At 41.7% G+C, this 11,862-nt stretch overlaps 1 protein-coding gene across 2 annotated transcripts in view; it reads right to left on the reverse strand.

Annotated features, from left to right (window-relative positions):
* Nucleotides 1–11,030, reverse strand: part of BICC1 (BicC family RNA binding protein 1) — a 276,580-nt gene extending 265,550 nt beyond the window's left edge. For both annotated transcript variants that reach the window (XM_033941758.1, XM_033941759.1), the window contains exon 1: nucleotides 10,534–11,030. In XM_033941758.1, the coding sequence (XP_033797649.1) occupies nucleotides 10,534–10,726 (193 nt within the window). In that variant the 5' untranslated portion in view covers nucleotides 10,727–11,030. The remainder of the gene's footprint in view (nucleotides 1–10,533) is intronic.
* Between the last annotated feature and the right edge of the window lie 832 nt (nucleotides 11,031–11,862).

Raw genomic sequence — 11,862 nt, forward strand, 5'->3', positions numbered from 1 at the left:
TAATCGCGGAAGACAAAGGCGCGCGCCGACAACTGAGCGCAAGACGGAGGTGCGTGCTGCGCTCAATTGTCTGCGCGCGCCTTTGTCCCGGCGCACTTTTGACCTGACACCATAAGAACTTATACTCTAATCACGTGTCATGTCCATTTTCCTCTTTTGTTATGGCGAAAAAAACCAGGAAGGTCCAAAGCCGCTCTTACCCCATAGTTGCAGCAGGTTGCCTTAAGAGTACTGCAGATCTTGGTTTTTGGGCATTTTACTTCATCAGTCTGTGGAGCCCAAAGGAAAGCTTGGAGCTAGGACAATGCCAAATTCAAATACCAGCAAGAAGCAGCAGTTTCAAGAAGTCAGCGCTAGTGACAGCTCAGAACTCCACTTGGGCTCTAAAAATTGATTAATAAAAATCTAAAAACAAACAACCCGAAGTTCTAACCATATGCAACAGATCACTCAATTTGTCAACCCTACTCCTAGAACTCTCCAGACACTAGGCTTTCCCTGCTCACTTCCTATACCTGTCTGGGAGGGGAGAGACTGAGCAAGAAGCAGAAGATACCTAGCATAATGGAAAGCCTGAGGGTCATCCCTAGAAGGGAAAGGAAAACAAGGAGCAAAAATGTGTGGGCTACCTTTCCACATGAAGTCTCAAGGGTGACTATAATTGAAAAAGATTTCCAAGCAAATTCCTGGATTCTGCATGTTGCAATTTCTGGGTACAAATCAGCTGCTGAAAAGAAGCCACTAACACTTGAAAGAGCTCAGACCCAACAATGTATTGAAGAATTAAAAAACACAAAAACTGTTTAAGTCCTAACCATATGCTGTTTAGGTTCATTAAAGGCAAAGCCATTGAAAGAGGGACTACTAGAGGCCAACAAAATTTCAGATTTGACACCAAAACCAACTTGAAATTTGGGTGCAGGTTTCAGCCAAAAATATCAGTGCATTTTCAGCCAAAACTGATCCTCCACACTCTCTGGTCTGTCCAACCACCCAAAGGCCATCCTCATGCCTATCTTTTAAATACCCTGGTGGTCTTGTGGCCTTTTCTGGGCACAGAATTTCTGGACATGCAGTAGAAGAGAGAGATACTGCACAGATTGGGGGAGAGGAATAAGACAGAGAAAAATACTCTGATGTCTAGTAACTGAAATATTGCACCGCTGCTGTAATCGCTTCCAAATCACTTGAAAATTGTTGCCTCTTCAAACTCTTTTTAAGGTCTGGAAACAGAAAATAGGCAGATAGAGCAAGATCTGGCGAGTAGGGTGGATGATCAATGAGTCAAAACACCCATCATTTTGCCAGCCTTGTGAGCAGGTACAGTTTTGCAAAAAGAGAACTCCTTTCCACAGTTTCTCTCTCCTTTTTTCTTTCAATGCCTCCTTTAATCAGCACAGCAAGTTACAGTATTCTGCATTAACTGTTTGGCCCTTGGAAGATAGTTCATTACAACACCTTCCTGATCCCAAAATACTGTAGCCATGACCTTTCCTGCTGACTTTTGGGTCTTGAATTTCCTTGGCCTTGGAGAACCTGAGTGCCACCATTGCATACACTATTGTTTTGTCTCAGGATCATAGTGGTGTAACCATGTTTAATCAACAGTAACTAGTTGTTCCAAAAAAAATTGACACCAGATCATTGAAAATGCTGCAAAATCAACTTGGAATTGTCCACTCAATGTCGTTTCTTGTCAGCTTTCAAATGTTTGGTACTCACTTGGCTGACAGCTTCTGCATACCCAGCTGCTCGTGAATTATACACACAACACGTTCCCTGGATATCTGTAGTATCTCAGCAATTGTTTTAGCAAATATTGGTTGATCTATCAAAATCAGGTCATGGATTTGGTCAACAATTTCAGGAGCTGACGCCATTTGAAGCATCCCAGACCTTGCTGCATCTTCAGCCTCAAAATCTACAAGCTGAAAATTTGCACACCACTGCTTCACTGTAGAGTATGATGGGCATTTGTCACCCAATGTTTGCATCATACATTCATGGATTTCCTTCAGAGTTTTCTTCTGCAGGAACAGGAACTCATGAAGGCTTGACGTTCCACACTTCAAAATTCCACACTTTTCATTGACATGGTTCAATCAGTGATCTGAATCAATGTCAAAACATAGCATTATGATTCTGCAAATTGGCACTTTGCAAAATAAAAACACTCTTTTCAGATACCGTGGCAAAATAACACTCAGAATTTAAAGAAGTTGGTTGGGCTAAGAACTTTTTCAGCACTCCTCGTACTTTGTCTTCACAGGTTTATGGCCTTCCTCAACAAAAAGTGTTCAAGACATGTTACAATTAGCTTCTGGCTTTATTCAGACATCAGCAGAATTATATACAGCTACCCACATTTCTACACCTAATCTGCTCTAGATACATCAAATGGTACCTTAGGCCCCCTTTTATGAAGAGCATTTTAGCACAGGCTGGTGAGGAAAATGCTCCGACACTCATAGGGATTGAATGAGCAGCGCATTTACCTCGCTGGTCCATGCTAAAATGCTCTACCTGGCTTGATAAGAGGCATTACTGTAATTTGTTATCAACTTTGCATCCCAAAGTCATCACTGCCCTCTTACCTAAAACTCACCACCTCTATCCTCTACCAATCACTGGCATTAACGTGGGCTCCATAAGGTTAAGATGTATTGTCAGCATTGTACTGTTTGTTTTTAATATGCATATAATTTTTATACTTCACCTACAATAGTGGGAGTTACAAATATTTTTAATTAATAATGTGAAAAAGGGAAGCATAGATGCAGACAAATTAATTGAATCCAGAAAGGTCTTTTATGTTTCTAATCCTGCTGCCTACAATTCTGAAATGAACATATCAGATCAAATAAAAACAGTATATTTTAAATAAGCTTCTATAAACTAGGTGATTTCAGGATAAAAGAATCATGGTTTTATGTTTGCTTCAGATGTTGTACCGAAAACCTCCCAGAATGCTTTGAAATGAGTTTAAAACCATAACTAACTTATTTGCTCAATGGTCATGCCTATTCTAACATCTCCCGATTTAATAAAATTTTTATTAAAGTCAGTCTAAAGTGCAACAAATTGATGTACAAGGATTCTCCTACATTTTCAATTAAACCTTTCTGTCCTGAACAACTCAATGTTGTATTTCCCTCCGAAAGGAAAGATAAATGGTTCTTGATAGGTACAATTTAGTTAATACCAGAGACTAGAGGAACAATTCATGCACTCTGTGTTTTATGAATGAAACCATGTACTACTATAATTAACTTGTAATTTATACCAAACTATAAAGGTTTCATTCAAGCTATTTTTACATTCTCAATGTTGCAAGTATACTCTTTAGTGAATCAAAAAAATTCCGAAACTTCTATAAACACTGATTTTTAAGAACAAAATGTCATACTCATTTGGCCTACAAAAAGGTGCATCTAACTCACCATCCTGTCTCTGGCCACCAACTGGTACTCAGAGTAGAAAAAACAGATATATGAACAGGCCGGCCATGTACTTTCACACTACTGTAGTTTGGGATGACAACCTTGCATAAATGAAATATTCAACAGTCTGTGATTTCTCTTACCAAATCCTTAAAGCCTTTTATAATGCTTACTTCACTGCATTTTATGGCAGCAACTGTACTGCATCAAGCGAAGTGGTATATATTTGTATGTTTTAAGTCCACTACTCGATTCATGGATTGCCGCCTAGCTCTCTTTTCATCAGAATATATATTGCAAAGAGAGGGAACTAGCTTCTGATTTTTTATCAGGGCTGGAAAATCTTAGGTGCCCAAAAGTGCACAGCCCCTGAGGCACCAGTTTCAATCAGAACCAAAACCCACAAGTTTCAATCAGTCTCTAGAAACCATGCCCCTCACTTATCCCCCCTGGATCAACTGCTCATTGCTAACCCTTATTACACCGCAGGGCCATGCACATAGCGAAATATCCTGTTTCTGTAATCAAATTTCTCTTAGATTTACTAGACTTTAGTAGGAGCCTGACAGTAGGAAAAACAAAACAAAGAAGTTGGAGATTTGGGGTACAGACTCAACAGCACACTTAAGATTTCAACCATGCACTCCAAAACTAATATAAGAAAAGGGGATGGTGCTTGATATACTGTGTTTTCTATGTGGTTACAATCAAAGTGGTTTATATATTTTAGACAGGTACTTATTTTGTACCAGGGCCAATAAAGTGTTAAGCAGCTTGCCCACTCACAAGGAATCGAACTTGCAACCTCAGGTTGCTGAGAAAACTGCTCTAACCACTAGGCTGTTCCTCCTTATTTTGCCATAAAATTTTTGCCACCAGACTAAAAGCTGTTACAAACTTCTACCTAGTAGTAGTCGCTGCCCGGACCTTTCTTTTGGGCTAGCAAATAAAGGGGCTTGGTCAACTTGCTGGTGCTGAACTTTTCTGTTTGGGCTGACCCCTTGGTGGGTACCCAAGCTCTGCTGCAGTTATGGAAAAGTAGCCAACAAAGAGGCAAATAGGAGAGAGATTCAGCCACTCTTTCATTTTCAAACTAACTGAGCTCTGGAATAAGTTATCACTTTCACTTAGAAGTCTAGGTTCCTTTGTTTTATTCTGGAAAGCTCTGAAAACTTTCTTGTTTACTAAACCCTTTGGAAACTAAGCCATTCTAGATTACATTCTTCTTCAATATTTATGTACTATACTTACATTATTGTAAACCGAGACAAGCACCTTTTTGGCTGAAGACCCAGTCTATAAAATTACGTTTTAGTTTAGTTTAGAAATAAAAGCAAAATATTTGTTTAAAAAAAAAAAAAAAACCCTGGCATTTCAGAATTTTCAATTGTTCTCCTTTGTAGTACATTCTATCAATTGGTTTTGTATTACTTGTACCACAGAATTTATGGAAAAGTAAAATTAAATACATTGTTACTGCATATGCCTGAGCAAGCCAGCATATAGGGTGCCCTGCCCAGAAAAATAAACTGCGTGGTCGAAGAGCAAAAACCAAATCCCATATCCACTATGCAAAATGTGGATTTATAAATTAAATGATGTAGAATGAGTATGGAGTGAGTTAACACAGTTTTTAAATACAGAAAATAAGGGAGGGAGGAGACATCAATAGCTCCACAGCTCCCCTCCCCCCCAAAAAAAAGTACGCTGTGAATTTGTTGGATAACAAAAATAAGACTTCAAAAGATGGACAGATTTATAATTCTATTTTACAGTATCTAAAATAGTGCATACTTCTGAAGATTTACAAAAGGTTTATTTTTACTAGAACAGAAACCTATTAAAGATTAACTTACCCCCAGCAGACAGAACCCCATTGAACAAATTCCAAACGCTGCAATCTCCACTTCATATCACACTGTCTTTTCACCAGTCCACATGACTAACCTAGTTAGTACTTTAACTTTTAAGAAATACATTTCTAAAGATAAAATATGACTACACAGAAAATGTTCTCATTATGACCATTTAACAATCTAAAGATTAGATGACCAGTCTTTCTAAACTACATTTGTAATAACTAAACCTAAAACATTATGGTAGGTCATGTTTTCCATCCAAGGGGCAACTGCTTTTCCATGCAGTTCTAAACTACAGCAAGTGTTCACTGAAGTAAACAGATGGAATGGTAAGTTCTTTCTAGTGTTCATGTTCAATACAAAAATATTTACTAGGGTACAGAAAGAAAGTGTGGGATTTGCTGGAAAAAATGGCTCCTTTGAGCTCTGACACAGGGTAATACAGGAACCACTAACTCCAGTGCACCGAGGTGCAATTTCTAGGTACCATAGTGACCTTGATTCCTCTTTCCCATCCCCCTACTCCCACCCATTGGGCACCACAGAAAAAAAAAAAAAGATACAGCACTTAACACTCGCCACCATGCAACTTAGCACTCTTAAGGCTCCTTTTACTAAGGTGCGCTAGCGTTTGTAGTGCACGCACAAAATTACCGCATGCTACACCGCGCGGTACGCTTCTAGAATAATGCCAGCTCAATGCTGGCTTTAAGGTCTAGCGCGCGTGGCAATTTAGCGCACGCTATTCCACGCGTTAAGGCCCTCCTTTAGTAAAAGGAGCCCTTAGTTTGAGCTGTGTAGTGCAGGATCATCCAGCTGGATCTCACAAGACTCGAGACTCTGAGCACAACCAGAAGTTTTGCCACATTGGCCAAGTCACGCGGAAGGATTATAGGGGAATGCCATGTATTCAATAGTGAGAGAAACAACTGCAGAGCACTGTGTGTGCAGTGCACTACTCTGGTAATGAAGGAAAGACGAATTTTATTTTTCTCCTCTATACATATGTTGTCAAGAGGTTAGGTAGTGGTTGCTTGAGAGAAAAGGAAAGGAAACGTGGACTTGTATGCCGCCTTTTTGTAGCTTTGGCATTGAAAACTGACATTTAAAGCAGTGGGCAGTGGAGGATTAAGTGACTTTCCCAGGGTCACAAGGAGCAGCACCAGGATTTGATCTCACAACTTCTGAGTGCAGAGGCAGCAGCTCTACCAGCGAGCCACACCAGATGAAGATAAGTTTCTGGATGCCATTTTTTTTTTTCCTCCTCTTCTACTCTTGGATAAGAGAAAGTTTGCCTGCTGGAACAGTCCTTGTTCTGAATGATAAAATAAATCATCATTGATCATTCAAAAAGCACTTGCTGATATCTTTTGGTCCCCTAAGATCAGAGGAGATTGAGCAATGCTTGACGTTCAATCCATGCCTAGTTCTCCTTTAGGAAAGTACACGTGTGCTGCCTCATGTACAACTGTGATTCCTTCTTGCTCTCATGCATGCCCTGTTTGGGTCCAAACATGGATGGAATGTTCTTCCTTTCAAGGTGAGAATGCAGAGCCTGGGAGGTTTATCAAGTCCATTAGCTGCCTGGCAGGGGGGGGGGGGGGGGAAACAAAGGATGAGAAGCAGTATAAGGAAAAAAGAACTGGGTAGGGGGTGCATCAGAGACTGGATAACGCCTAGGGTGATAAGGTATAGGAGAGGGGCCAGAGCTAAGGAAAAGTCTAGAACGATATGCAAAGCAAAGACTCAATTGTTTGCCTGCTTCACTCATCAAAGGTGTACGTCCCACAGCATGCTTTGGCAAGGATGACTCCTGGCTTCTGCCAGTGATGTGTGTGTAGTAGCACCTTAAGGGACTGATTTACTATACTTTCAGTGCCCATACAGAATAAGACAGCAACATTAATAAATCAATTTAAAGGAACTTGTACTGCAGATGAGGAGATCCTCCACCACCTCCATTCAGTGGAACTTCAGTGGAACGATGTTACGAGAGATGGACTCAAGAGATGTCAGCCACTGGCAATAAAAATGAACTTGGCAGTAGAACAGATGAGCTTCAAGCCTCAAAAAATATATTCTAGTACTCTATGTGCAAATCACTTTATAGGCTAATCCACCAAATATGTATTGTTTTTGCTCCAGCTTATCATTTAGAGTGCATGAACCTATAAAAACAACAACAAAAAATCCCACACAGGCAAAAAGGAAATCTTCACATTTGTACAAATAAAGGAAAAGGTACCAAATGGGTAGCAGGTTCATCTTTGATTGAAAAGATTTCTCATCCTCCCCTCCCTCCCCCACCGAAGTGATTGAGTATGCTGAACTCAAAATTATCCCTCTCCAGGCACAATGAAGGAGTTTGTCCAAGAAGCCAACACCCAAGGCCGGATTAACCAATAGGCCCAGTAGGCACATGCCTAGGGCCCGAAATAGTCAAGGGGCCCAATGAAGGAGGCCCCCCCGATCAGCAATGCAGGCACCCCCATCAATGGAAAGTAATACAAACGAGCAACACGGGTAAGAAAGGCAAGGGGAACTGTAATTTTGCAAGCGGTGCTGCTTGTTCAAAGCTTCCCTCTGACGCAGCTTCCTGTTTCCGCCTGGACGCGTCAGAGGGAAGCTTTGGGCAAGCAGCACCGCTTGCAAAATTACAGGTCCCCTTGCCTTTCTTACCCGCATTGCTCGTTTGTATTACTAGAAAAACCTTCAGTCTTACACACACATACTGGCAATCCCCCTAAACCAGTGGTCTCAAACCCTTTGCAGGGCCACATTTTGGATTTGTAGGTACTTGGAGGACCTCAGAAAAAATAGTTAATGTCTTATTAAAGAAATGACAATTTTGCATGAGGTAAAAAATAAACTCTTTATAGTTTATAAATCTTTCCTTTTTGCTAAGTCTTAATAATAATTTTGTCATTTATAGCTAAAGAGACATATGATCAAGAAACTGTTTTATTTTACTTTTGTGATTATGATAAAAATATAGAGGGCCTCAAAATAGTACCTGACAGGCCGCGAGTTTGAGACCATTGCCCTAAACCATCACCTCCCAAAATTTTGATAAACTTAATCATGATCATAAAAACACCATACCCCTTCCCCCAGTACAGAAACCTATACATAAAGGCCCAGATTCAGTAAATGGCTCCAAAAGGATCCGTACTATACTACTATTGTGCAAACAGTTCCCTTTGCAGATCTTGCGAGTAACGTCAAATGCTGGATTTACACCTGCTGAAATTTGATATAATGCCAGTGCCCAATTTAGATGCAGATATGACCTTCTATAATATTGTACCTAACTTGCCTCAGTACCCTGAGGCTGTGGGTTGATGCCAGCGCTGCTCCTTGTGGTCCTGGGCAAGTCACTTAATCCTCCATTGTCCTAGGTACAAAATAAGTACCTGTATACTCGTATATGTAAATTGTCCCCTCCCCTTTCTCATCTGGGTATGCCCACTGATCCACCCACACTCGTCCTATAGTTATACCCCTTTTCAGTTGTGTGCTATGAAATTTTAAGCACAGAATAGTAACTAGGGTAGATGTGTGCGCAAATCCAAACTGTTGCCAGTTATTGATTGTTGAATGCTCAAATTAGTTAACAAGAGGGGCAGCATCTGCCCTCGACACCCAAGCCTGAGTGACCTATAGAGAATCCAAGGGAATGAGGGTGAGTTTCTAAAGTCATTTAACATAGGTAAATAGATTATTTCAAAACTATCCTGGCTCCCTGTGGGTAGAAGTATATGCTGATGGCGCTCCAAGTTTGTGTGGCTGTGACAGCAACTGCTCTTTGCTAACCCAGAAGATGCCACCCTAGTCTAATTAATGGCACTGGAAGTTAGAAAGCGGGTCCCTCCCTGATCCTCCAGGCCGGCCCTCTCCCCATAAAGGTCAAACCCAAAAGCAAAATAGTTCTTATACCAAAATTCTCATTGGCACATAATCAGCATCCAACACAAAAAGCATGACAAGAGGGAGAGGATGATGTGAAGAGATGTTTTGTTACAGAATGGGTCTACATGTGAGGGAAAAAAAATTTCAGAGCATTTCGTAAGTATAACCCAGATTCAGGCTAGTAAAGTCTCAAGTTATATTTGCCAAATATATTCTATTGACTATTTTAATCCATCAAAGCAACGGCTGTTTGTATGAGCTACTGTAAATGACCTGAAGAGATGCACAAAAATCCTGTCTTCACAGAGCATCTAATTAAATGTGAACAAAGTTAGGAGATTAATAGTACTTCATGCATTTTCATTATTTTTTTTAGTTCCTTACTAATTCACATTTCAAATAGTACACCTTCTGTTAAATCAAAAGGTTGACATACCAAAAGTTCTCATTTTAAAATTTAAATGCTTAACGAGCACCACAGTCCAAAAAATATTTTAATGTACTAAGACAAACGGAACACATCCCTGAACAGATACCACTGAATGACTGCTGAGCACTCGAAAACGTTTTTAATTGGAAACGCGGTTTTTAAAGTCAAGTATTGTAGGGAAAACAATTTTTTTTTTCTAGACCAAGCTGAGAACTAGAAGAATTAACCCTAAAACAGTTACTGATGAGTAAATCACTGCTTGGCGTCAGGAAGACGAACACGTTATGTTCATAAACAGCAGACAGCGCCAAACGCTCCCAACTCATCGAGCCTGTAACACTCCCAACACGGACACAGGAAATTCTTGAATTCGTTTCAGCTGCTGTCGAAATAGCGAGTCTCCAGCCTCAGCATCACCAAGCAGATGCGGGTTGGAAAAGAATGCAATGTGTAAGCGGGTTGAGGAGGTCGCAATACAGGAAGTTCTTCAGATTTGGGATAAGAAAGATTTTTTCCTGCCTTTCCAGAGTCTGGCAAGCTTTGCAGCCGCCCTCTGGCCCCAGTCCACCCCCCCCCCCCCGCCCCCCGCTGCATCAGTGACATTCAGCAACACCCCGATGAATCCACACACATCCCTTACTTAGAACCGCTATTCCTACTCCCTGCTCCGCGCGCGCTCTCAGCTGCGAGGTCAGCAAGCAAAGTACAGCTTTGCCCCCCCCCCCCCCCTCTGCTGTCACATTCCCAAAGGTTAGAACAGTGCCGGAGGGGGGGAGTCTAATCCGGGAAGCAACCAGGTCTTTTCCAAACTGGGGGGGGGGGGGGAAAAGGAGAAAGAACTCCGGGCTGCTTACACGGCTTGCCTTCCCCGAACAATAAAAAGTTTTCACTTTACCTTGTAACATGGCCTCGAGTTTCTTCCTGTCTACTCTGAACCTCTCCTCGGTCCACTCGGGGTCCTGAGGTGCCACCGAGCCGCTGGAGTCATCCTCAGAACCCGGGAGCGGCGAGTCGGTACTGCGTTCGCTATTGGAGCCCGGGTCCGACTGCTGCAGGTAGCCGCTGAGAGGGTCGCACATAGCTGCCATGGTGTACCCCGCACGCTCCGCCGCCTCCGTCTCTCACTTGCGAAAACCGAGGCAAAAAAAATCCCACAAAAAACCAACCCCTCTGAAAAAGGTATAACGCGGATCCTCCGGATTCCACCGGATCCCCTTATTAAAACTTCGAAAGCGGATTGTTTTCTGCCTCCGCTGTTTCTACGTGGACTAGCAACATGTTTTTCGCCTTATTTTCATGACTTTTTGTTATGATTTTTGCTTTTCTTAACGCTGTCGACGAGTCCCCTGGATCCTCCTGGCATTCCTTCTATGTTAAGAGTACAACATGAAAGTGTTAGGTCCCTCCCCCAATAAGGCAACGTCCCGCCCTAAACGTGGACTCCTCCCCCAGAGGGCGTGACTCACGTCGAGCCTCTATGCTGTCACTACTACTACTACTATTAATTATTTCTATAGCGCTACCAGACGTAGAGTCTTGCCAAGTCCGCCAAATCGGGCTAGGTTTGAAGGCCGAGTGCGAGAAATTTTTGGCGTTCGCGGACTGGGGTGTTTTTGGGGGCTACTTTGTGTGCGGTTTTTAGGTGGTATTCACCATTAAATGACTGCTGTTCCGACTCTCTTTTTTTTATATTCAAGCCTCATTCTGGCCTCCAATAGCTTATTTACTTGCAGTCCAAGCCTCATTCTGGGACTCCAATAGCTTTTCTTAGGAACTTCCAAGTCTTACTTTGGTGTTACCATCTACTTCTCTCTGGTAATCGCTCCCCCTTGGCAGCTTGAGAGAATAAGGTGTAAGAATAAACTCGCAACCTGTGATCTCAGTTTCTTGATCTCTTCTCCTTTTCTCATCATTCTTCCTTCTGTCTTTCTTCCCCTTTACCTCCCATCCATTCCCTCAGCATCTGCTGCCACCTGTATTCCCAAAGCAAAAATCCCTCCAATACTGGGCAATTAAAAATTAAATAATCTCACAAACCGGTATAATTACTACTCCTGCTACTGTTATTTCTACAGTGCTACAAGACTTATGCAGTGCTGTACAGAGTAGCCAACCAATATTCAATTCAAAAATGTATAAATAAAAGAAACCCTCAGATAAGATTTTCACCCAAGAGATGGAGTTAACGTTCACTGGGTCCTTGTTTATATGTTTATACATAGTA

This window comes from Geotrypetes seraphini, chromosome 4 (assembly GCF_902459505.1).
Source record: "Geotrypetes seraphini chromosome 4, aGeoSer1.1, whole genome shotgun sequence".
NCBI classification, from domain to species: Eukaryota; Metazoa; Chordata; class Amphibia; order Gymnophiona; family Dermophiidae; genus Geotrypetes; species Geotrypetes seraphini.